This window comes from Scleropages formosus, chromosome 8 (assembly GCF_900964775.1).
Source record: "Scleropages formosus chromosome 8, fSclFor1.1, whole genome shotgun sequence".
Classification (NCBI taxonomy): Eukaryota; Metazoa; Chordata; class Actinopteri; order Osteoglossiformes; family Osteoglossidae; genus Scleropages; species Scleropages formosus.
Window position 1 is genome coordinate 20,742,678 of NC_041813.1, and position 27,789 is coordinate 20,770,466.

The window sequence follows — 27,789 nt, forward strand, 5'->3', positions numbered from 1 at the left end:
TTAGGGTGTGACTTTCCCATTTAGGGGAGCCAAATGGAAACCACTATTTCACAATTGGCAGATTGAATTCAAGACCGAGTATGTGAACCTGCCCTCCCTCTACGATCCAGAGGAGGGCGAGCCTGAGATGCTACGATCTTTGCCAGAGGCATCACAACCACCCAGAGCAGAGCTGAAGATGCTGAGGCTGGAAGCACAGGCAGAATATTCTGAGGCCAAAACTGTGACCATGGAAGCCCCTAACCAAGAAAGAACTCAAGCCACCCCTGAGAGTGGCAGAGAGAGGGAACCCTGGGATAGATGAAAAAGTAAAAACAGCCACAAGCTTCTTTGTTCTGCAGAGGGAAAGACAGCAACATCAGTCATCTGGCCACCTATTTATACTATCTAAGTTGAGTCTGCAGAAGAGTTCTAAGTATGCAGCCAGACAGCACAATAGAAGGAAGAACAGTTGCCTTCACTTGGCAATAAAAGCAAGTGCTATTCAAACAGACAGAAAAAAAAGTAAACAACTCAGACAATTATTTCAAGTTCTTATTTCAAAAGAATCAAGAGGGGATGGGCTTTCTACTCCAAACTAATATGCGTAGTATATTACAGAGCTCTTTTAAACATATGCAGCCTCTAACTCAGTTAGCGGTTCAGTTGCGCATCCCCATTAATGCTGCATACCCTCCCCCAGACCCCCGACACACCCTGCCTCTAGTGAAATCAGAACAGCTCCAGACCCACACGGTTTGCATAAACCAAACAAAATTAAATTTGCTTTGCTAAATCAAAGCTTGTATGGGATTCGGCGTCTCTCTCGGGGTCAAATTACTTCAAACAGCTCTTTGTATCATAACAAAATAAAGGAAATTCAGGCCAATCAGAGCCTCTGAAAAACCCTCAACACAGGAATTAATTAGAGAACACTGTGCATCTCCCTCTCCTCGATACCGTGGAACAGTTTATTAGCGAGGCATTCATCGTAAAAGGAGCACTCCTCTGGGCTTTCCTTTTGACAAATCCTCAGACAGGCTTTAAGGTGCTCAGGCTTTTGGACCAGTCCAGCACTGACCCACCACACATTGGATAGGCAACCACTGGACGCAACCCTGCAAATAATGGTGCAGCTTTGCCTCACACCTGTTATAATCCATTTTCGTATTGCTATATCACATGTATTACACTGATCTTAGCTTAGCTGCATTCTCTCTACGACAGCTGTTATATTTTATATATACCTATACCTATAACCCTTTGCCTTTATGGGTATGGATAATGTGTAGAAGTGCTGAGTCCTGAGTCAGGGTGCTTGGTAAGGGGGATTTTGCAGGTTCTGGCTAGGGAGTGTCAAATTGTACTGCTGAGTGACTGCATAGGTACTAGTTATGTTGTTTGATTAGGATGCTTGACTGTGATACCCACTTGGCCTCCAAGACAAGGGCAAAGACACCTGCAGCAATGGGTGCAGCACTGGATGTCCCAGTAAAATGTGTCACGCAGCCATTGTCCAAATTTGAAGCCGTCACCTATGGAACATACAATATTCAATGCATACAGTATTCAACATTGACCAGAAGAAGTATGACTGTGTGTTGTTAGTTTAAGCAGATTGTGTTTGTCTGTATTGTTACTTCATTTAAGATTGGACCACATTATATGAGCATTCAATGCAGAAATCCAGGTAATTCCAAAGGTTCACAAACTTTTTCTCAAAACTGTACATATACATAACAGCTCTTGTGACATTAGTTAGGCAACACACAGCATGTGACACTTTCCACTCATTTCTGACAGACAGCTGGTATCATGCTCCACCTGTCCTGAAAACCAGGATGCTCTTCCTTTTGCCTTTATATGACTTCCTAGTTAATGCCAGATATGAACCCTTCAGCTGCAGCAGCTTTATACAACCCAAATGCTCACTGTACTCTTTGCAAATGAATTTTGTGAAGTCAGAGCATTGCTCTAAGACTTGGATAGAATGGTACATATCATAAATCCCCATGTCATTATTTTCTTTCATTTAGCTCAGCAGCAACCTTCTTCCTTGACCAATGACCACAGGTAAGCATTTCATGAAAATGTGTGGCCTGCTTGATTAAGACAAACCAAATTATAAAGTTATAAATATCACTGGATTTCTGTATGAGTGTACTTTGTTGCATGATTGTTTATCAGACTATTTATCTATGGTGTTCAAAAAACTTATTTTTGGCCACAAAAGGCTTATGTTCCATATTACTGCTTCTTGACCATTGTTTTTCCTGTTAGGTTCAGACACTGTTTAGGTATTTGACTCTGAATGAGTTCCAGAATAAATGTATTTAGCAATATTTCCTGTTTCTGTCAAGTTCAGCCATTGTGTATATGCTGTATATTTAAATGTCGTAAGAGTTCTGAAATAAATTTATCCAGCAATTTTCAAAATAATATTGTGGCCATTTCTGTGGTTGACAAAAACATATTGCCCACCCCTGGTTTACCTACCCGCTTTTGAATTTTTAAATTAGCATGTGCTAATTTTTGATGATAAATGGGGGGGGGAGATTTCTTCTTGAAATAAACATTTTGCTCAAATCATCATCAGGTAGGGCTCCCTGTTGGGCCACAGGAGCAATGAAAACACATTCCACTCCTCTGATGGCTTACTACTGAATATAGTAATAACCCGCAGAAGAATTACTACAAAGGACAAGTGACCACCTGTAGTAAAGCTTAAACTCGAGGTTACTCCAGTGGCTCACCAGTGGAAGATTCTCTCGGCTTCCAGCTCCAGTCAGGGTAACAGCCATCACAGCTGGGCACGCCTCCCCAAAGAATGCTGGTAGCCCCGTGTGCATGAGTGCCCCAATGGCTACACTGTAGATACTGTTGACATATCCATCTGCGCCACAGTGGTCACCCACCATGCCACCATTCCCTGAGGCCCACACAAAGATGTTTCCCTTGCCATCACGTCCCTGCAGACACAGAATCCCATAATTCACGCAGTGTTTAGCAAAGCCATGATCGGTGTTTAACGTGGGGTTGTGTTCTGGTCAAGTGTGTCAGGTTAAGAACTTTCATCTATTATAAATACTTTTTTTCATCTAAGGCTTCATGAGGTTTCCAGACAATGTATTTAAACATATAAAATAAATGATCACCACTTTGTTGAATTTGATGTGTTTTATGCTGATTTTGTGCATCTGCGGTATGTGCCGTCACATCTGGCCAAAGGAAATGAATGGGTGAGACAATGAAGTGCCCTATTTGGGAGTTAGAGTTGGGGTTAGGAACACCAAAAATGGTAAGCTGGCTCAAACACAGCACAAAGATGAAAAGCACATTTACTAATAGAGGGTTTCCACACTTTGTAGCATAATACTACAGAAAACTCTTTTAGGGTGAAGGATAGAGCAGTGGTTCTCAAAGTGTGGTCCATGAACCACCCGTGGTCTACAAATGTGAATCAAGTGGTGCACAAGTTACAGCTATAGTTGTCATATTTCAGCAAAGTGATGTTCAAATCACTCAGATATGTCAGCCTTCGTGGACAATTTTAAAATTAAGGACATCTACAGTTCACTGACATTAAACTATCTCTTACCAAGTTATGTCACTGCAGTTTCTGTATTTCTGTGCATAGTATTCCTAACATTGCTCTGCTTCCATTGCTATTAAATAGTTATTAATTTTATGGTGTTTTCATTTCTAATAAAAATCACTGTATGCATCGTTTTGCTTGCACTAACCGATTTTAATCTGCTGTGTCACAGTAGAAGTTATTTTAGTTGCATTAATTCCAGTTTATTAACCTACATAAAAAAGAAAGAGGAAATAAATAAACATTGGGCCTGATGTGAAACAAGCTCTCCAGCTTTGGCCCAGATATCACCTCCTTGACATCTCCATCCATCCATCCATCTTCCTCCGCTCATCCGGGACCGGGTCGCGGGGGCAGTAGTCCAAGCAGAGCCCCCCAGACTTCCCTCTCCCCGCATACCTCCTCCAGCTCCTCTGGGGGAACCCCAAGGCGTTCCCAGGCCAGCTGGGAGACGTAGTCTCTCCAACGTGTCCTGGGTCTGCCCCGAGGCCTCCTCCCAGTGGGACATGCCCGGAACACCTCACCAGGGAGGCGTCCAGGAGGCATCCGGAACAGGTGCCCGAGCCACCTCAACTGGCTCCTCTCGATGCGGAGGAGCAGCGGCTCTACTCCGAGCTCCTCCCGGGTGACTGAGCTCCTCACCCTATCCCTAAGGGTACGCCCAGCCACTCTGCGGAGGAAACTCATTTCTGCCGCTTGTATCCGCGATCTCATTCTTTCGGTCATGATCCAGAGTTCATGACCATAGGTGAGGGTAGGAACGTAGATCGACCGGTAAATTGAAAGCTTCACCTTACGACTCAGCTCCTTCTTCACCACAACAGACCGGTACAATGACCGCATTACTGCGGAAGCTGCACCGATCCGTCTGTCAACCTGCCGCTCCATTTTTCTCTCACTCGTGAACAAGACCCCGAGATACTTAAGCTCCTCCACTTGAGGGAGCAACTCCCCCCTAACCCGGAGGGGACAATCCACCTTTTTCCGACTGAGAACCATGGCCTCGGATTTGGAGGTGCTGATTCTCATCCCCGCCACTTCGCACTCACTACAAACCTCTCCAGTGCACGCTGTAAGTCTTGATTCGATGAAGCCAACAGGACTACATCGTCCGCAAAAAGCAGAGACGAGATCCTGCGGCCACCGAAACAGACACCCTCCGTTCCCTGGCTGCGCCTAGAAATTCTGTCCATGAAGATAATGAACAGAATCGGTGACAAAGGTCAGCCCTGGCGGAGTCCAACATGCACCGGGAACACGTCTGACTTACTGCTGGCAATGCGAACCAAGCTCCTGCTCCGGTCATACAGGGAACGAACAGCCCGTAACAGCAAGACCTGAACCCCATAATCCCGAAATACCTCCCACAGGGGGGCATGGTGGCACAGTGGGTTGGACCGGGTCCTGCTCTCCAGTGGGTCTGGGGTTCGAGTCCCGCTTGGGGTACCTTGCGGCGGACTGGCGTCCCGTCCTGGGTGTGTCCCCTCCCCCTCCGGCCTTACGCCCTGTGTTACCGGGTAGGCTCCAGTTCCCCGCGACCCCGTATGGGACAAGCGGTTCTGAAAATGTGTGTGTGTGTGTGTGTGTGTGTGTGTGTGTGTGTGTGTGTGTGTGTGTGTGTGTGTGTGTGTGTGTGTACCTCCCACAGGATGCCACGAGGGACATGGTCGAATGCCTTCTCCAGGTCCACCAAACACATATGGACTGGTTGGGCAAACTCCCATGAACCCTCCAACACCCTAGTGAGGGTATAGAGCTGGTCCAATGTTCCACGGCCAGGGCGAAAACCGCATTGCTCCTCCTGAATCCGATGTTCGACTATCAGCCGGATTCTCCTCTCCAGTACCCCAGCATAGACTTTCCCAGAGAGGCTAAGGAGTGTGATCCCCCTATAGTTGGAACACAATCTCCGGTCCCCCTTCTTAAAAAGAGGGACGACCACCACCCCAGTCTGCCAGTCCAGAGGCACTGTTCCCAAGCTCCATGCAATGCTGCAGAGGCGTGTCAGCTAAGACAGCCCCACAACATCCAGAGACTTGAGAAACTCGGGGCAGATCTCATACACCCCCGGAGCCTTGCCACCGAGGAGTTTTTTGACTACCTCAGCAACTTCAGCTAGGGTAATGGACGAGTCTCCAGCCTCAGCTTCCTCTACGGAAGGCGTGTCGGAGGGATTGAGGAGATCCTCAAAGTACTCCTTCCACCACCCGAGGACATCCTCAGCTGAGGTCAGCAGCGCACCACTTCCACTGTAAACAGTGTTGGCGGAACACTGCTTCCCCCTTCTGAGTCACCGGACGGTTTGCCAGAATCTCTTCGAGGCCGACTGAAAGTCCTCCTCCATGGCCTCACCGAACTCCTCCCAGGCCCGGGTTTTTGCCGCGGCGACTGCCAGAGCCGCGTTCCGCCTGGCCCGTCGGTACCTGTCAGCTGTTTCAGGAGTCCCATGAGCCAGCCAGGCCCAATAGAACTCCTTCTTCAGCTTGAAGCATCCTTTACCTCCGGTGTCCACCACCGTGTTCAGGGATTGCCGCCGCGACAGGCGCCGGAGACCTTATGGCCGCAGCTCCGAACCGCCGCCCCGACAATGGAGGCGTGGAACATAGTCCATTCAGACTCAGTGTCCCCCACCTCCCTCGGGACCTGGTTGAAGCTCTGTCGGAGGTGGGAGTTGAAGACCTCTCTGACAGGGGCCTCCGCCAAACGTTCCCAACAGACGTTCACTATGCGTTTGGGCCTGCCAGGTCTGTCCAGCTTTCTCCCCTGCCATCAAATCCAACTCACCACCAGGTGGTGATCAGTTGACAGCTCAGCCCCTCTCTTCACCCGAGTGTCCAAGACATATGGCCGAAGATCAGAAGAAACGACTACAAAGTCGATCATCGACCTCCGACCTAGGGCGTCCTGGTGCCAAGTGCACTGATGGACACCCTTATGCATGAACATGGTGTTTGTTATGGACAAACCGTGACTAGCACAGAAATCCAATAACAACTCACCGCTCGGGTTCAGATCAGGGAGGCCGTTCCTCCCAATTACGCCCCTCCAGGTGTCACTGTCGCTGCACACGTGGTGTTAAAGTCCCCCAGTAGAACGACAGAGTCTCCAGTGGGAGCGCTTTCCAGCACGCCCCCCAGGGACTCTAAAAAGGCCGGGTACTCTGCACTGCCGCTAGGCGCATAAGCACAAATGACAGTAAGAGACCGTTCCCTAGCCCGAAGGTGCAGGGAGACGACCCTCTCGTTCACTGGGGTAGACTCCAACACATGGTGGCTGAACTGGGGGGCTATTAATAAGCCCACACCCGCCCGCCGCCTCTCACCCTGGGCAACGCCAGAATAGTGGAGAGTCCACCCTTTGTCAAGAAGAGTGGTTCCAGAGCCCAAGCTGTGAGTGGAAGTGAGCCCGACTATATCTAGATGGTATCTCTCAACCTCCTGCACTAGCTCAGGCTCCTTCCCCGCCAGTGAGGTGACATTCCAAGTCCCAAAAGCCAGAGTTGGCGCCCAAGGTTTGGGTCGGCCGGGCACTCGGCCCCGACCACCGCCCAAATCACAACGCACCGGCCCCTTACGGCCTCTCCGGCAGGTGGTGAGCCCACCGAAGAGCAGCTCCACATCTTGGCTTCGGGCTGAGCCTGGCTAGGCCCCGTGGGCATAGACCTGGCCACCAGGCACTCACATGCGAGGCCTCCCCCGAGGCCTGGCTCCAGGGTGGGGCCCCGGTGACCCCATACCGGGCGGGGTAAACGAGAACCTTGATTTAAGGGTCATCATAAGGGGGTTTTGAACCGCGTTTTGTCTCGTCTGTCACCCAGAATCTGTTTGCCATGGGAGACCCTACCAGGGGCATATAGCCACAGGCAACATAGCTCCTGAGATCATTCAGGCACTCAAAGCCCTCCACCACGTTAAGGTGGCGGTTCGAGGAGGGGTCTTTGACATCTCATCACAGGTAATTACAGTCTTCATGTAAACTTTTTAATTAATGAATAACTTCACAAAATATGTATTTTTTTGTTGAAATATTAGCATTTTTCACATAGATACATTAAATGAAATATAATTTTTATGTGTGCTAAGAAGTGGCTGTAGGCATAGGTGGTCCACTGTATATTTTATTTTGGCAAAGTGGTCCTCAGTTTGAAACACTTTGAGACCCACTGGTCTAGAGTAGTGTCAGGGACTAAGGGTGGCCATGGGTGACCATGTGAGTGAAATAAATTGTCAGAACTTTGTTGTGTGTGGGAAGTGATGCAAGAATGCTTGGCCATGCCTTCTGGGCTCCGAGCCGAAGGGCCTTCTCTGATAGTGGGCCGGGACCTGCCATCTCCATTCCATCATCCTTCGGACCCCAACAGCAGGTGTAGATGTCGATGAAGTGGTTATTGTAGGAGAGTGCTGTGGCCTCCATGGAGTCTGTCACTGTGCCATCCAGCAAGCGGATGCCTGGTGGGATCAAAGACACAACTCCTATAATTCAGACTTTGGTCCACTCAATTCAATGTTGGGTGTTTCTATAAACATTTTACAGAAAAGAAATAACTGCTTACGTCTAAGTTTCTTTTTTGTATGCATTATTTGTAAATCATAATAGCACATTAATATGTAAAACAACTATTCGTAACTGCTGTTCCTTCCTGTTTATAATATTCTTTTTTATTGGTTTTATAAACAGCACGGAGTCACAACACAAGTTTGTAATGGTACTGGCATTTTTACCTTGTCACAACATGTATGTTAGGCTGTGAACTAGCATGGTCAATTAATGCATATTAATGTTCTGTAGAACTATATTTGTAAGTGAAACATCCAAATTGGTTTGGTCAATGGCCACATGGGACAGCCATGATCAGTGAATGCACATATACATATACAAATCTGGGACCAGAATGTGTTTGTGACACTAGATAGCTTGGGGAAAGCAGTTAGCTCAGACTGCCTCATAATATCCTAGAAACTTGAAAATTATTAGCAATCTGTAACTGTGAATGAATAATATTTGTGTGTTCATACTGGTATTACACTGGTGAACCTCTGCCAAAGAGTTGCATGAAAATAAAAGTGTTTATGAACAGACACTTACCACCGATTCTTGCATTAAAGGCAATACCTACTCCGCAGAAAGAGTTGTTGGCCTCCATTGCTACCTCTCCTGCGCACCTTGTCCCATGACTGGGTGATACAAATAACATTACATCACCATGTGGTTCTTACACATTTGCGCAACCATTGCTTGTTTTACATCTGCCTTACAAGTCATTCTGCAGTAATTACACACCATCTACATTGCACTTTCACATTATAAAACACATCTGAAGCCATTCTACACAAAGTTTATACCCAGTATATAGAACTGATAGAATGACTTCAAAACAGTCACGTACAGTGTCCATGTTAACCCAAAAGCAGTGACTGCATCTATGTTATGCCACAACTCGCTCACCCATTGTCTGCGTCTCGCAGAGGCATGGGATCATGGGACAGCCCATGAGCACCGCGCAGGTCAAAGCTGGCAAAAGCCTCCTGAAACCCATCACAATGTCAGTTAAAGATAGGGAACTTCTCAGTTGGCATTTTCTTCTGGTTTGTATCACATCTACTATTCATCCATATTCACTGCTGCAGTGCTCCAAAACCCATCCTAAAGGGACCTGTTCTGTTAATAACTGAGTAATGAAATATACAGTATATGTTGTGTACTCACAAAGTTTTTTCTGAGATCCTCATTAGTGTGATCAACCCCTGCAAAACAAGAGGAAACTGCAGTAGAAATCTGATTATGTTACCGCAAGACCTGCAATCGTTGAAAACATACATGGATGCACATACCACTGCACTTATTAATGTGCACTCATAACAAAGGCATACATGGTATAGTATCTGTTAGCATGCCCCTTCTCTGCACTTCTGTTAAGTCTCTCTTATTCTTTTGTCTCTATGGTACCAGTAGCCTGGGGGTCTCTTTCACTCCTGGAGTCACCACCCAGCTGAGATGGAGATTCCTTTGTCATGGGGAGGCAGTGAAGTTACCATAGTAACATGCTGTCCTTTGGGCCCAGATGAATGTGTTAATTTAGGCGAAGCAGTGGCAATGAAACTGTTGGACCACAGGGCCCTTTGTGCTGCTCTGCTGGCTGCCACCCACAGGGAGGATTTGCGGCTGTTTCTGCGGTGAGCTCCTCAGTTCTGTCCACCACACACACTTCACTGAGACCTTCTCTGAGTGGTCAGTAGCCTGCTCTTCTGCAGCTACCTCTGTGAGTCGTTCACAGTAACTGGTAGATCATTCAGGGTGTTTCAGGAACTGGCTTTAAAGAGTGCCATTATGACACTCAAGAGGGGACACTACAACAGTATATTAAACCTGAATTGATTTAGTACGTAATCCATAGTAATCAAGATAAACAGGATTAGTTTCTAGATAAACAGGGAAAAAAGATGAAGCACCACAAATATTAGCAGCAGGAAGCACAATGTATATATTTATTAGAGCTTAGGGATGAGTCCCATTTACTCTCTTAGAGTAAATTCTGGTATTGATACATTCTACTTTTACTCAAGTACTCAATTTGTAAAGAAAATAAGAATACTTCTACATTTCGATTACCCTCTTGTAGTTGTTTTTGATTTATTTTTACATCAATTTTGATTTGTTATATTGAAATTAGGAGATTTTTAATGCAACAAATAACAATGGAAAGTGTCAAACATAAGATTGTTAAAACATCATTTCATCTGTCAGTCTGTCCACTGACCCATACTGAGAACTGCTTATCCCAGTAAGGATTGTAGCTTTCCACAGTCTCCAACTCCTCGTGAAGAAGAATCTCTTTTCAGCCTCTATGAACCTATGATATGCTTCATTTTGCAGAGCAGAGGATGGTGTTGTAGACAAGCAGTCCTGTGCAGTGTTTGCAATACTGCAGCTGCCAGAACAAGGTGTTGGTCTTGCTGATCACTCATTTCCAAAGAGAAATAATGTAACCCTAATGGCCCCACAAAGCACAGGGACACTTGCTAATCCCTGACAGTGCCTTCATCCAGAAAAATCACAAACAGGATTAAATTTATAAAATAAAAACACAAATTCTGATGCATACACTGAAGAAACCCCATCCATCCAACGAATTCCTGCCCACTGAGTGACTTGGAGCTCACCCGACTGCCACACCTAACCTTGGGGAAGGGGAGTCCATAAGGACACTCTCCATATTCCTTTTGAGCTGAGCTAGGCCTGGCCACATGGGTCACCTAGCCAGAAGGAACTTGCTGTAAAAACTAGCCCTAAGTGGTTCCTGGTAACTCCAATCAGGATAGAGCACTCTTACTAATATTTTGTACATTAATGTAGATCTGTTATTATGATTGCTTTTTGTCTGGCCAATCAGAATAGACCAGTTTACCAAGCATTGATCCCATCAGGTACATAAGGCTTCAGACTAAATAGATTTCTGGATCTCTGGAGCTCTCAAGGCTTTAAACCACAGCAAGGTTGACACAGTGAAAGAAATGCCCACTCTAAAAACATTACAACCAATAGGCATGTGGAAAGTACCCTGACTAGCAGATGCCATACCCATGTAGAAGTTCCCATAGAATACCCCAAGGCATACAACTGCTCATTTTTTCCAGATTCATAAAGCTCATGAAGACCAGATCTACCAATATCAAAAATCCTGTAAGCATCCTTACAAGGCTGAATGGTTAGTTTACTCTTCCTGTTGATTGGAGCCTCCTCTTCCTAGGCGTAGGCTCGCCAGAGAAGCCTGAGGTGAATGATGCCTCAATAGTTAGAATACACCCTCTGATATACCATTTTCAAGATGAGAATCAAAGACAAACACCAATGCCAAACCTGGCTCTAAGGGTGGGTGCTGGTGACAAAAAAAATTTGTATTCTGTTCATTCTTTCTGTGTTTGTACACATAATTCTGTCCAAGAAATTCTCTGTGAACTGTTAACCCTCTCTGTTATCTTGTGCTCAATTAAATTTTTCTAAGTCTTCTTTCTCAGGTAAACAATGTCTGTGTTTCTGCAGTTTATTTCGCCTTATGGTGCTGTGCTAATTCTATGCAATTCTATGCATTCCAAATCTCTTAATGCAGATAAATCTTGTTTCTGCATTCAGTTAACTTTACTTTCTGTTGTGTAACACTTGCCAGTCACAATGGATTCATACATTGCCCGGGCATACAAGAACACACACACACACACACACACACACACACACACACACACACACACACACACTGTGTACACAGTGGCAAGGGGAATGGCTTATTAGTATTCACAGCCAATGCTGCTCCACTGCACCCTGGAGATGAACAGCTGGACGTCCTACCAAACGGGCAGAGAACAACCCAGGGCAGCTGGGAGCTGGATGCTGGGTCAAAACAAGGTTGGCAAAGAGCTCTGTTACTTCATGCTGTTGTTGGAAAATGTGTATGCAAGGGCATGTACTTTGGATCAGTGCATTAAATGTGTGTGCAACAGTGTGCGTTTAGGTGTACATGTCACTGTAAGTGAGTTCAGCCATCCCTTATATAATGGAGTTAATTCATTCCATGGAATCACCACATTCAACAAACTTCCATTGTGAGGAAACTGAATTACCATTATTTCTTATGGAAAAATGTTATTGGTTCTTAGATGAAAAACACAATTTGTAACTTATCTTTTAATGTATATAAGTATATTTTAAAACTGATGTTTATTTGTCAATGCTATAGAAGGACTGTGCAGCATTAGGAAGGAATGTTTTACGCAAGAGGGGGCGCGGTGGCGCAGTGGGTTGGACCGGGTCGGACCGGGTCCTGCTCTATGGTGGGTCTGGGGTTTGAGTCCTGCTTGGGGTGCCTTGTGACGGACTGGCGTCCCGTCCTGGGTGTGTCCCCTCCTCCTCCGGCCTTACGCCGTGTTGCCGGGTAGCCTCTGGTTCCCCGTGACCCCGTATGGGACGAGCGGTTCAGGAAGTGTGTGTGTGTTTTACGCTAGATGATCTTCATTTGACCGTTACATTAAGGCTTTATAATTTTTTTTTTCCAGTCATTGTTCAATCATTGGTAATTTAGAGGGTCTTACACTAGAATTAAGCAGGAAATAGGTAGACTGACACCACTGAAAAGCAAAAACTTTGGGTTTGAGACACCAAGTGCAGCATAAAATCCTCTGCAGAAGCAGCAGCAGAATACACTGTACACATGCATACACTAATTAAAATCACGATATTCAATCAAACACATTAGTATGCCCGAGACAGGTGGGCAGCCACTGGTACTTGGAATGTCAGAAATTTTTTTTTTTTTTTTTTGAAATCTCCTCAGCTACCTACTGAGTTTCTTAACTATACTTAACTATAACCGTCATAACCGTAATATTGACTAATTTACAGTAACTTTGGTCAGCAATATGTGTCACTGGAAAAAATTAGCATTCTATAAAAGTAAATTGAAACAACTGCATTAATAATAATAATACACACACACACACACACACACACACATTTTCAGAACCGCTTGTCCCATACGGGGTCACGGGGAACCAGAGCCTACCCGGTAACACAGGGCGTAAGGCCAGAGGGAGAGGGGACACACCCAGGACGGGACGCCAGTCCGTCGCAAGGCACCCCAAGCAGGACTCGAACCGCAGACCCACAGAAGAGCAGGACCCGGTCCACCCCACTGCGCCACAATAATAATAATAACAAACAGTTTAAAAAGCACTCACAGCGGTAGCTACTGGGACCAGGTTTGCTGCAGAACCTTATCCCTAACGCTCTCTTCTTTACTTAAATTTTTCTTCTTCCTCAAGTCTAACACTACCAGGTTCCCTGCTGCTGAGCTCCATCTCGCTCTTTAGTGTGCGTAGGGGGAATGGAAAGACCTTGGCTTAATTCCGACACTCTGTGTTTGCATTAACCACAAGCAGGTCTTGTGAAAAAGGGGGAAACAAATAGCTTGTATTTATCACAGTAATTGTGCGGGTGAGTCCTGCAACACAACAGCAGTGATGAGGGATTGGGCTGCTTCCCTTGTCAGTGACGGCCATGAATCACACGCCACTACTTCAGGGCTCTCCACCCTATAAAACAAGGGATGGAGATGAAAAATGTGGCAATTAAGCAATTTCCCCAGTCTTCCTCCTCTCTCTCACTCTCACAGACTCAGATGTGTGCTAAGGCAAATCCAGCATGATAAGATTGATGGGAAGAATTACTCCTTGTGATGTGTGACAGTCTGAGAATAGTTTCATGAGGACAGAAAAAACCACTTTAAACCTTGTTAAAAGGATCAGCTCATACAGAGTTTACATTTAGCACACATTTTTATTCAGAGCAGCTCACAGCAAATTACCATTTTATACAGCTAGTTATTTTTTTTTAGTGGAGCAATTTAAGGCAAGTATCTTGCTCAAGAGTACTGCAGCAGGAGATGGGATTTGAACCTGCACCTTTCAGATCCAATGGGAGCAGCTGTAGTCACTTATTACCTGCTTTACAGGCATTTACTGCATTATGGGCACAGTGGCACAGTGAGTAGCACTGCTGCCTCACAGTGCCTGGGTGGTGTGAGAGGATGTGGGTTTGATTCCCTGCTCAGTCTGTGTGGAGTTTGCATGTTCTCCCCGTGTCTGCGTGGGTTTCCTCCCACAGTCCAAAGACATGCTGTTCCCATTCCCCCATAGTGTGTAAGTGACAGAGAGTGTGTTCCACTGATGTATAGATGAGTAATGTATGGATGAGTGAGCCATTGTAAGTAGTGTATCTAGCAGTGTAAGTCACCTTGGTGACTAAGCTGTGTTGGCTGGTAGAAGTACATAGAGTTCACTGGAATTTGCTCTGGAGAAAAGCTTCTGCTAAACAAATGTAATGTAAACCTGCTGCCCTTTAATTTACTTAATAAAACTGCAAATCCAGAGTACAAAAATTCCAAAGCACAGGGACCACACTATAGTTACTACAAATAACCCCAATGCATAGATGATATATCAATATATGACAACTCTTACAGTGAATATACAAAAGTCAACTCGTATTCTTTCTAATATGCGGTTTTACTTCATTGCTGTTTGTTTCAGGGAAATAATGTTTTAAGATAATTTATTTCATTTTCTTATTCAACTGTGCCCACGGAGCCTTTCTGAATGGCGAGTGCAGTTGTAGTAGCAAACAATGGTGTCTGTCCTGTCTGCTGTAGCTGCTGCAGTCTTCTATGCAGTTGTTTGATGGGGTAATAGAGTTCCCACTGAATAAACTAATCAGGAATACTGGCTTGGTACTAGGAGTTGGACTGGACTCTCCAGTGGAAATACCACAGAGGAGTCTAGACAAACTCCAGTCCATGATGGACAATGACCCCCTGCACACCACCCTGGATAAACAGAAGAGCACCTTCAGCCACTGGCTGGTCCAGCATAATTAGGCTAGCCAAGGTCAAATACACACACATTTTCAGAACCGCTTGTCCTATACGGGGTCACGGGGAACCGGAGCCAACCCGGTAACACAGGGCGTAAGGCCGGAGGGGGAGGGGACACACCCAGGACGGGACGCCAGTCCGTCGCAAGACACCCCAAGCGGGACTCGAACCCCAGACCCACCGGAGAGCAGGACTGTGGTCCAACCCACTGCGCCACCGCACCCCCTCCAAGGTCAAATACAATTTTTCATTTTAAATCAGTTACCTAAAATTACATTATTACATTAGTATTTCTGCCCGCTGTGTGTCGGGTAGGGGGCGCGGTGGCGCAGTGGGTTGGACCGGGTCCTGCTCTTCAGTGGGTCTGCGGTTCGAGTCCTGCTTGGGGTGCCTTGCGACGGACTGGTGTCCTGTCCTGGGTGTGTCCCCTCCCCCTCCGGCCTTACGCCCTGTGTTACCGGGTAGGCTTCGGTTCCCCGCGACCCCACATGGGACAAGCGGTTCTGAAAATGTGTGTGTGTGTGTGTGTGTCGGGTCTGGGGTTCGAGCCCTGCGTGAGGTGCCTTGTGACAGACTGGCATAGCGTCCTGGGTGTGTCCCCTCCCCCTTCGACCTTGTGCCCTGTGTTGCTAGGTTAGGCTCCGGCTCACCGTAACCCCGCTTAGGACAAGCGGTTGTTGACAATGGATGGATGGATGGATGGATATTGGTATTTCTTACTTCAGTAAACATAGAGGTCAAAATGAACACCCTTTTCTAATTTTCATACATAGGATGGAAGACATTTGGTCTTTTTGAAACACATCCAAGAAGAATCAATAAAGTCTGACTTCTGTGTGACCTCTGCTGGAAAAGAGAATTAGAGGCTAAATCTCACAAGCCTTGGAATTAGAAAGCCTGATTGATGTCTTCCATAAGACAATGACACCACTGACCCCAACAGGGAGAACACCAATTCAGTTGCAGGCAGGCACAGCTATAATTAGTATATTCTGTATGGGACAAGCGGTTCAGAAAATGAATGTGTGTGTGTGTGTGTGTGTGTGTGTGTGTGTGTGTGTGTGTGTGTGTGTGTGTGTGTGTGTGTGTGTGTGTGTGTGTGTGTGTGTGTGGTCATAGTTCTCCATCCATCCATCCACCCATCCATCCACTGTGGTCCACAGTGTATCCAGAAATATTCAAAGTGAGGTAAGGTCCACAGTTGAGACACTGGTAAACAAAACACTAAAATACATGCTGTTATGCCCAAAATATCAAACTAAGTAAAACTTTCAACTAGCATTACCCAAATAATTGTAATTAATATCAAGGCAAAACATACCTATACAGGGGAGGCTACCCAGCAGTAGGCTCTTATTTTTATTACTAACCTTCAAAGTAGGTAACATCGTGCATCACATAATGTACAATATTTGTATGGCACCAGCTAAATGAAAATAAAATAATTGAAAAAAAAAAATGTTCCAGAGTGGTCTGTGCTTCAAAGGAAAGGTACTTTAGTGGTTAGGGCTGCTGCCTTTGGATCGCGAGGCCACAGGTTTGAATCCCACCTCTGTATGTAGTACCCTTGTAAATAACAATTATTTACTTATTTATACCACAGGGCAATTTTACTGGACCAACTGAGGGTAAATACCTTGGTCAATGATACTACAGCAGCAGGTAAGATCTGAACCCACAATTTTCAGATCAAAAGGTGACAGCTGTTACCACATTGCTAACAGCTGTCAATAGTATAAAAACCATGGATTTTTGGACAAAATAATACTTCTAATATGTTTATCCTTCTTCACTACTTTTATACCAAGAGTCCATGAAATGCTCCCAACCCAGTTGGGAGGACACTCCCTTGTCCTCCCTGCCTTTAACTAAGAAAGAGATGTGTACAAATAATACATTAATACATTGAGCTGAGACTTCTATCCAAAACAGCTTGTGAAGCTAGGAATTTTTTACTACATCAGTTCAGAGCAAGTACCTTGATGATGAACCTGGGTTCCTAGAGCCAATGGCAACAGCTCTAATCACCAAGCTACCTACTACTCCTTTAAAGCTAAAGTGCTAAGATGTGTGCGAAATACCTTCATCTGTAGAGACAGGGAGAATAATTACAAAGATACATATTAAGTACACTGCTCTGATTAACCTGAAGAAACGTGTCAGTTCCTAACAATGTGCTGAGGCTCTGACTTTCATTATGTGCTCTGTTCTTTAAGGGTACTTGGATTATGAGGACCGTCTGAGGAGGGAAGGGGGTAGATCATGTTGCCTGTTGGCATCATCCTGTGAAGAGGTTACTGCCTTTCCCTGAGTTGAGGGAGAATGACAGCAGTGCAGGAGATTAAATCATAAAATTACAAGCCTGAAATCAGCCTCTCCCTGAGCTTTTATAGATTGAGGGGCACAAAGGAGGGACAAGCACAGTGCAGCGAAAAGAGTTTCAGAGAGATTGTGTCAACTGCAACCACTGACCTTTGTGGAAACCTAGCAGGATGTTTATTTCAGGTGATGGTGGACTGAAATAAGAAGACCAGTGTGTTTTTTTCCTGGGCGAAATAAGGCTTAAATTATAGCATGTTAGTGGATCTATTTTTTTTTTTTTTTTTTTTTTAAAAAAGACAAGTTGGAGTGCTTGGTCATGTGTGGCACAGTGCATCTTGTGTTTGTGACACAGCGAGATGATTTGTCTGGGATGAAAACAGCATGCAAAAGCAATCTATATTATATCCATTTCCCACCTGTCAGGTGGAGTCATGTAGGCTGTTCATTAAAGGAGCAGGGCAGGTGAGAGGAATGTGCCCAGGCTCTGACGAATTGGCTGCATTGGTGACAGCCAGGGATGGATCAGGGAAAGTGCTAACCCCCAAGTCTTTGCTGGCAGGCACTTTTCCATGGATGGTTGTGTAATTCCAAATTGTTATACTTGGAAGTGCTTCCTAATGCAACTTTCCCTGGGGGTATCCTGCCTGTGTGACTGAGAGACCTACAGTCCCTTACATGCATTTCTCCAAAGTGACTTGAAATGTGAAGTTACTTACACTGATTTACCCATTTATTCAGTTGGGCATTTTTTAGGCAAGTACCTTGCTCAAGGGCACTAAAGCTGAAGGCACAATTCAAATCTGTGACACGTGGAGTCAAAGACAATAGCTCTAACCAGTATGCAACCTTCTGTGATAACGAACGGCAACAGGGACAAACTGTGGGGGTATCAGACTCTCAGAAGATACTACTTCAAAGCCAAAGGCTTAAATGTAAATCTTGAATTTTCTCAGATATATTTAATTCTTACTAGAAAATTGCTGACTAGTGTTGTAATGGTGTTAAAAAAAAATGGAAGAACAACATTTACTACAATTTCTCCAGAAATGTACTTAAGCACAAGTAATGGAATTGGATATGCACCCCATAGTTAAGATCAGGGACTTTTCATTTTCTACAGTGTGATTCTCATAAAAAGGCAATCAACTACCTACCAGATTTCTCTGTAACAGCATCCAACCCATCTGCTTTTCACAAAAGCCTGTTCAATTCCTAAACTTAAGTTCATCATATTAGTAAACACTTGAGGAATGAAACAGGGGACAACTAATTAGAAAGTAAATTATGGACTAATACAGTTTAAGTAGCTGCACACATACTCTCATACACGAGCAAAGGCAGTGTGTGATTGCAGTCTGTAGAAGAAGCTTAGATCTTGATTATGTTACCTCTCAAAGTAAGGGATAAGTAGTGTGAAAAAAACAATTACAGTATTGTTTTAAAAAAAAATAAAAAAATCTGTAAGCATTGGCCCGAAAGTGGCTAAAGGTGTTGTTTGTGCACTGCATCCCAACCTTGAGAAATACACAGTCAGAGCTAAATATTGCTTAAAAAAATGCAGGAGGGAGTAGGAACAAGCAGAGGATGGCAAAAGAGAATGGAGAAAGTCCAGGGAGTAGGAGAAAAAGCAAGGTACAAAAAAAAGGGGTGATGGATTTGTAGAGTGAAGGAGACAGAAAGAGAGAGCATTCTGTCCTGCTAGAATCATGAGGTGAGTACAATGGCACAGTCTCCAGAAGAGAGCATTTCCACAGAAGAATTCTGTCCTGGTGAAATCAATAGAAAGTACAGAGAAAAATAGAACAGGGGGTCTCTATGTGAGAGCAGCTCAGCTGAAACAGCGCTAACATGGCATCAGAGTGCGACCCAGCATCCTTAACCCACAATCCCCCTTCAGAACCAAAGCCAGAAGCAAAACTAGAACCACAGCTTGATGGAGAGCCCAGTTCTTACTGCTTTATCAGTAGTGCCCTGGACTTCATTAGCTCCTGATGAAGGACCTTATACAATCACTTCCCTTCATTCCCTTCTGCCAGATGAGTACTCATGATGAAATGAGTGGTCTTGAAAGACCATCTGAGGAATGCACCTTAATGCTAAGGGTGCTCAAGCACGAGTGTTACTGCCACCCTCTGTCCTAGCATGTACAGAGTCACAAATACTGCCATGCTTTTAAAAGTGGTGCGTACTCCCTGCTGTGTTCATTGATAACCATTTATCAATAATTAAATCAATAATCCAGGCAGCACGATGGCACAATGAGTAGAGCTGCTGTCTCACAGTGCCTGGGTGGTGTGAGAGGACATGGGTTTGATCCCTCTCAGTCTGTGTGGAGTTTGCATGTTCTCCCCATGTCTGTGTGGGTTTCCTCTGGGTGCTCTGGTTTCCTCCCACAGTCCAGAAACATGCTGTTTGGGTTCACCCATAGTGTGTCAGTGATGTGTTGCACTGATGTATGGAGTGTATCTAGCAGTGTAAGTCACCTTGGTAAATAAGGTGTGTGGGCTGATAACACTACATAGAGTTCCTTGGAAGTCGCTTTGGTGAAAAGCATCTGATAAGTAAATAAATGTAAAATTTAAAGCAAAAGACAACAGATCTAGTCTGGATCCAGAAAAAGTAAATAATTCAGATTACAGGTCTCAGCAGTCATCACTGCAACACAGCCTGGTCAGCCACTCCTAAACCACCATCATCATCACAAACAAAGGTAGCAGAAAGATCAAACTAGAAGGGCACGTACCGTCATCGATGATGGTCACCACCACACCCTGCCCAGTGATGCCCTTTTGCCACACTGGCATGATGTTCAGGTCAAACCGCTTTGGGCTACTGAACTGGCCCTGGTTAAACTACAATAAAAACAGGAACATTAAGATCAGCAGAGACATACATCAAAGTAGTTCAGAGATGCATGTCCACAACACATATCTGAAATGTAAATGAAGCAAGGGAGAGGGGGGGAAAAAAAAAAAAAAAAATCACACATGACACTTGCAATATGCTCAAGTGATCTAACTTCACCAGCATGAAATGAGGAACTCATTCTAATTTTTCAGCAGTCTTGAATGACCTTAAGTCAATATGCTACTTGCCATGCCAAACTGGGGAGGATTTGTCAAACATCAGTCTCCAGACATGAGGAACATGCTTTCCGATGGGTTGACAACTGGCGATTTCATTAGATCAACACAGACTCTTGCATACAGGTGGCCTGGGCCCTGTAATTGTGCTAAGCCTGACAATAAGGGGGCCTGCTGAACAATGGCAATTCACAGGAACTTGTTAAAGGGAGAAACTGTGGCTGAAAGGGTACTCAAAAACAGCCCCAACGGGCAAGAGCTATGCAAACTAAAGAAGTTCAGGGCTCTGTACACTTTCATTTAGCAGAGATACAGCTGGACTAGAACAGTTTTCAGCTAAAATATCAGTTAAAGGTAGACAGAGGCCCTGCATAATGCCTCATGTCCATGAGAAATTTTAAATGGCAGAGCGATGTAGGTGAGAATTGGCTCCACAAAAACCAGGTCTGTGTTAGCAAAGGGTGGGCAAAAATGGGGATATGAGGCTTTGGATATGCCTGTCTCAGTGCTTAGAAGTCTAGAGAGTTTCATTTCAGAAGCAATACAATGTGACTTCAGGGAGATACAATGTTTTATGACATAATTTAGAGAATAGTTCAAAATTAAGAATAGAAGTCAACTATGAAGTATATGTTTTCTGGTTAAATCTGAAGCATTTACAAATTTCATGAAATCACAATTATTTTTTTTTCATCTGATTGTCATCCAGCCTCATGATGTCTTCCATAAAAAGCATCTGGACAAACAAAATTAATGATTTTCTGTTTAATTTAATTTTACATGTTTCATTCACATACTACTTTGCGGTCAGATATGGCTGTAGGAAATTAACAGGTGTTTTATTCTTGCACAAAGTTTTACACTGCTATAGCATTATTGAACAAATGGTCATTGATGGAAAAAGTATGTGGGCCCTTATATTTAGTAACTGAAATCAGATTTTTTTTTTTTTACAGCTCCATGTGTGTTTGAGTGTTTATTTCTGAACCCACATGTGAACACGTCTGTACATAACCACTTGTCTGAGTATGTATGTGTTTGTGAGCCTGCATGATCTTCATGTACTGCAGCATGCTAGGGTGTTAATAGTCAAAGATGTTCATTACCTCTGCAGATAGTAGCATTACATCGACATTTAAATTTATTCACATAGAAGACAGTTTTCTAGAAAGTGACACACAATTGCGATTAGCACAGTGGAGCCAAAGAAAGAGCTGGGCAAGAAACACTGACAACAGTCACACGCAAGATCACAGAGAGTTAAGAGCAACAAACGCACCAGTTCCCACTGCAAGGGCCAGTATGGGTCATCAAACTTCAGCGAATCCACCAGACCAGTCTCAGACTCAATGGTGTCATAGACCTCCCGGGGAATTTCTGCCCACTCACCCTGTACTGGGGGTACAAGAGGAAAGGGGTCAGAGGTAAGAAACACAAGTGCTTTCAAACGACACGGATGCGGTCACTTACCACGAGTGCTGCGATCCAGCCCATGGAGGGAGGCCCGTTTGTCTCGGTAGCGAGCCTCTTGCCTCTGGACCCACTTCACCTGTAAACCCAGCAGAAGAAGACCACTCAGTATAGCCACTGGGTAATTTTTACTGGATCAATTTATGGTAAGTACCATTATCAAGGTATGATCTGAACCTGTGAAAATATACTGAGAACACTGTAAAAATATACAGTACAGTACATCCCTATGTGGAATATCTTACCCTCAACACTCTAAAACACAAATAAAAAATGAAGAAGGAAGAGAGGCAAAGGTGAAAAAAAGAGGGAAAGACAAAGAATAGGAGGGCAAGCACAGCCAAGCACCTGTCGCTGTGTGATATGGGCTGCACAGGCAGGCAAAGCTGCACAGATATCAACGCTGACATTTGGAGATGCGCTCCCCCAACCCCTAGCTGTCAATCTCTCTCCTCCTGCCACTCACATTTCTGCTCTATTATCCATGTTCAGCTGGAACGGGCCCTTGTCTGGACGGACCAGTGATCCAGATCTCGCTCCTTGTCCTCCATCCAGGTGCCGCTGTTGCCAGGGCCTGGGCTGTGAAGCAGGGCTGCTGGGGTGGGGGACTCACTGATACACTTCACCTCAAGTCTCTATTGTGCGAGATCTCCGGAGCACCAGTTTGAGTGGCAGGCCGTCACAGATCAGTTCTCCGCTACAGAGGTTTGGCAGCCTGGGAAAGGAGCCAAAGAAGGTCTGAAGTGGGTGTATCAGCACTGCTTACTACTAGGCAGGCCCCTTGCCACAGCACAGAGAGGATTAAACACCTATCGCCAGCTCAAGTACAGGTATGGTCCTGGTGGGCCAGGCTGCGGATGTGACTGCATTGCCAAACATCCTTGCTGGCATCAAAGCACCAGCATCGAAAGGAACGAGGTCTGAATCACTTCCAGCCCCAGGACAACCATGGGATTCAATTCAAATTCCACAGGATGCATCACAGTGATGCGTCCCATGGCTACAACTTCGCACATCACACCATAGCAGAGCCACTGTGTCTCCATGTTTGCCTGTATGCAGTAAGCAAGGACCTTCCACATAGAAACAGGGCCCTAGGCCCTAGATACTTGATAGTATCCAAATACAGATTGGTTGACATGTACCTTATGAACTGACGAATTACATTTATTCATTTAGCTGACACTTTTATCCAAAGTGACATACAATGTTAAGGTCACAATAATTACATGCTTACAATCATTTACCCATTTATACAGCTGGGTAATTTTGGATAAGTACTTTGCTCAAGGGTACTACAAGCAGAGGGAGAGGATCAAACCTACAACCTTTGGAGCCTAAGGCACCTGATCTAACCAATACACTACCAGCTGCCCCCTGAATACCATACTACTTCGATTAGTGCACTAGGCACGTTTCTGAAACAAACAGTGCCATAAGTGAAAAATTAAATCATTTTGGAACATTTTAAAAATGTGGTAAATTGTTACAACAGTAAAGAAGCAATACGATTAGGATAAGAGTGAAACTGTATAGGGAGGTAGCACAAGCCCAGTTGGTACTGAATCTCTGGGGAATGACTACGAATGTAAAGTATACCCCACACACACACACACACACACACACACACACCCCATCTGAAACCGCTTGTTCCATGCAGGGTCATGGGGAGCCGGAGCCTAACCTGGCAACACAGGGCGAAAGGCTGGAGGGGGAGGGGACACACCAAGGATGGGATGCCAGTCCGTTGCAAGGCATCCCAAGGGGGACCCGAACCCCAGACCCACTGGAGAGCAGGACCCAGTCCCAACCCACCGCCATCCCCCTAAAGTATACTATTAAAAAAAAAGAGAATTACAGTTTTCCGCTGTTGCAGCTGTAGCACCTGCTTCAACAAAACCAATGGAAAATTTTTGACCGGGGGGGGGGGGGGGGGGAAAAAAAAAAAAAAAAAAAAAAAAAAAAAAACACCCCAACTACTATAAGCGCAGTGTGAGGATAGAATTCAATTGCTTTTACAATAGTGCGCTTTGGCAGAGGGCCAGGTACCGTACAGCGCTAATTGCATTTATCCCACACACAGTACCTGAAGAAAAGGATCTTTTAACCATATTACAATATTGACTGCTTTTAAACTAAATACAATTACACAAATTATATTACCCAGATACATGACATGAAGTGAAACCCTCTCCATGCAGACCTATTTTAATCTCATTACAGTGAATGATGCAGGCCTGGATGGTCTCCTCTTCAAGACAGTCTGAGCCACGTGGGAACAACATGAAGACAACATGGAAATTTAAAATTTAAAGAAAGAGAAGAAGATCTTGGGGACAGAGCTGTCCCTCTTTGCTTGGCCATATCTGTGCTGCCATTTAATATACTATTACAAGAAGTAAAGTGGCTAAAAATGTTAAATCTTTCACACCTTTAAAAGTTTAGACTAATTTATGGTCTCCCAATATACAGTTTTTCAGCTTTTTTTAAATTTTTTCTGAGAACAAAGGTCAAAAAAGAAAAACCAAGTAATAAAAACATGTGAACATGAACAATGTTATTGTTATTCATTCCATTTTTTCCTTATGATATTAAGCATCACTTAGAGTGATTTTGTGTGACTGAGACCGGATAAGGGTGGATAGGTGTACAATGAAAAAGGTGCAGACAATGTACTAAGTGCATTTACCACCTAATGCTTATTTTTAAATTTCAAGTTCATAGAAAATACATGGGGGAAAAAATATGAAAATATTACAGATACACTCACTACAGTACTGGGAGTATTAAAAATTAAATTAAAAACCAAATAAATTAATTTAGTGTACATTCATTTTATAGTTGCATCCCAGAAAACTGTTTGGTGACTAATGAAAATGAAAATTTTAAAATATATAATGTTCTAAGCCTACTCAACCTGTCACCAGCATGGAATAGGGAATGACACAGATAGGGGCATCACAATATGGGGTTTACTGAGGGTTACCTTGGCAACAGCTCAATGCAAGCTGTGTGATGTTCCTGAATGGTGCGGCACAGCAGGTGCCCAGTGACCACAGCATGTGTGACATCCTGTGCTGCCATCATCTCCGAAGCTTCAGCACGTAACACTAACAACTGGTATCAGCACGAGTGGTGGTTGCAACCTCTTTACTATGGTAACCCTTACACCTAAAAATGACACTCGCCCAACAAGAACACTGCTACTCATAGCTAATAGCTGATTATGAAGATCAAAACACAGACAGAGGATTCATACATCCACCGATTGACATTGAGAAGATGCCCATGCAGATTAAAAATGGATACTCATACATGTTCCACAGTTTACATTTACTCATCTACGTGATGCTCTTCTCTAAAGCTGCTTATCATTACCCACCCAGGGTAATTTCTACTGAAGCAATTTTAGGGCAAGTACCTTGATCAAAGTTACTACAGGAGGAGGTGGGACACAAACCTGAATCAGCTTTAAGCACTATGCCACCTGCTGCCACCTAGATGCCATTTGTCAGTGAGATTCAAAGATAAATCTCTGACTGTATATACTGTACAGTATTCCTAGACAATGAATCTCTCCTTGAAGAAGTAGTACTGCGGAGAGGAATGGCTAACTGTGCCTTTCTGTCTGCCACTTCAGTCCCTTCCAGGAATGCCAATAACAGTTGCAGGTAGAATAGCGGTTAAGGACCTTGGCTTGCAGCCAGAATGTTACCGGCTCAGTTCTCACAGGGGACGAGGCAGCAGGATCAACTCACCCCTGGCCTGATGGACATCTGCGTTTCAAGGGTCCCCATCCTGGCCCCTCCCAGACGGTCAAGCAGGGTGTAGTGGCCCTTCAGGTTTCCCATCTGCAAGAGCACAATGAAAGAGTCTGAACTGCAGCTAAAAGAGATTTGTGGTGTAATCCCTGTGTTTTAGTGCTTCAGGGCCTACTCCTATGTTTTAATACTATCCGCTCGCACTCTGCAACCAGCAGCTCGTTAGCTAAAATACAGGGGGCACCACTTGCAACAGTGCTCCATCTGTGATATCAGATTCTTCATTTATCAGAGACCAAATTAAGTTCTGGAACTCCTGAATTATAATAACTTTCCCTATATCTTAAATCCATGCAAAGATAATCATTGGGCAAATTTAAAATTTTCTAGCGTTGTAAACCATGTATTATTCCTTCTTTCCAGTAAGAGAGAGAGAGGGCGACGCTCTTGATGAGCTGATGCTGTGTCCACAGACGACAGTGCTGGCTGCAAAATGGTGATGACATGATAATGAAATGGTAATCATATGCAAATGACATGGTAATCTGATGCTAGTATTCTATATTGCCAGCAAGTGAGAAGATTTTTGTGAACTAAGAGCATTCTCCCAGAGCCTTTAGCTGTGGTGTGTGTATGCACGTGTGTGCACATACACACGCGAACACACTACAGTTCACGCAAGGATAAACTTCAAAACCACACGTATAGCACGGACACAAATTACACAAACAAACATGCAAATAATACACATACTGGCCAGACTGTACAAACTACACACCAAAGCATACTGTGCAGCCCACACACACACACACACACACACACACACACACACACACACACACACACACGTCAACAACGGACTAAACACACTCAACCAATACATAGACTACAGAATTCAAAATTCACATACAAACTTACAGCACCATCCTTTAGACATACACACAGAATTCATGCTACACACTACACTTTGCACAAGCTAAAAAAAAAATACAAGTAAAATGACACAGAAAGACTGCAAAGCCTGCAGAAAATAACTAGAACTACTGCAAAAATACAGTACAAATGACACAGACTTCAAACACAATATAAAATTACACACAAAGCACAAATGTGACAAATACTATAAAAACCATAAAACTAGATAAATCACACATGTAAATGCTGAACAAAGCACACAAAAATGGTGTACATGTGACAAAAAAGACATAGATATGCTACATAAACCTCTCTTTACTGCTTGCAATCCATAAACCATGCAAAGCAACACACTCCATAACAATACAAAGTATTCATGACAAAAGAAAGTTCACAACATCATTACAAACTCAAACATCTCACTGACATTCAGGACTGACTGCATGATTAATACGATACTAACATTTCGAACTGATTGCATGATTAACATAATATTGACATTAAAAACTGATTACATGATTAAGGTTTACAACAGAATACAGTTTTGAAATATTAGAATACTGCTCATCATGCAGGGCAGCACTGTGGCACAGCAGGTAGTGCTGGTGCCTCACAGCAAAAAACTATAGGTTTAATCTCTGTTCAGTCGCCATGGAGTTTGCATGTTCTCCCTGTATTCACATAGGTTTCCTAAGATGTGTTTTGTGTGAACTGAAGAATCTAAATTGCCTGTGGTATGTAAATGTTTGAATGACTGTGTGTAACTACTCTGATGAACTGGTGACCCATCCAGGCTGTAACTCCAACTAGTAGAGTGCCCTTTGCTTTCAGGATAGGCTGTAGACCACCGTTACCCTCAACTACAAGGAGAGCTGGTAGCATAGTGGGTAGAGCTGTTGCCTTTGGACTCAAAGGTTACAGGATAAAGTCTCTCCTCCAGCTGTAGTACACTTGAGCAAGGTACTTACCCTGAATTGCCCCCGCTGTATAATTGGGTAAATAACTGTAAGTACCTTAACAGTATAAGCTGCTTTGGAGAAAAGCATTATTAGATGTACAGTTATTGATAGTGAGAGGACCCAACTAATATCAACAACTGCTTGTCCTGACCAGCATTATGGTGAATCAAAGCCTGCGGCGGGGTGGTGAGGGGGCATACCCAGGATGAGATGCCAGTCAATTTCAGGGCACCCCAAGCAGCACTTGAACCCCAGGCCTGCCACACAGCAGGCACTAGCCAATCCC

General features: G+C 44.4%; 1 protein-coding gene across 1 annotated transcript in view; it reads right to left on the minus strand.

The window, feature by feature from the left end:
• The window catches only part of LOC108937256 (PC3-like endoprotease variant B), a 44,091-nt gene that overhangs the window by 13,787 nt on the left and 2,515 nt on the right, over nucleotides 1-27,789 (minus strand). The window contains exons 3-12 of the mRNA XM_029254307.1: nucleotides 25,627-25,719; nucleotides 21,869-21,947; nucleotides 21,678-21,793; nucleotides 20,059-20,167; nucleotides 9,281-9,318; nucleotides 9,020-9,099; nucleotides 8,660-8,748; nucleotides 7,850-8,022; nucleotides 2,733-2,948; nucleotides 1,411-1,514 (exon numbers count right to left, since the gene is read on the minus strand). Of these exons, the coding sequence (XP_029110140.1) occupies nucleotides 1,411-1,514; nucleotides 2,733-2,948; nucleotides 7,850-8,022; nucleotides 8,660-8,748; nucleotides 9,020-9,099; nucleotides 9,281-9,318; nucleotides 20,059-20,167; nucleotides 21,678-21,793; nucleotides 21,869-21,947; nucleotides 25,627-25,719 (1,097 nt within the window). The remainder of the gene's footprint in view (nucleotides 1-1,410; nucleotides 1,515-2,732; nucleotides 2,949-7,849; nucleotides 8,023-8,659; nucleotides 8,749-9,019; nucleotides 9,100-9,280; nucleotides 9,319-20,058; nucleotides 20,168-21,677; nucleotides 21,794-21,868; nucleotides 21,948-25,626; nucleotides 25,720-27,789) is intronic.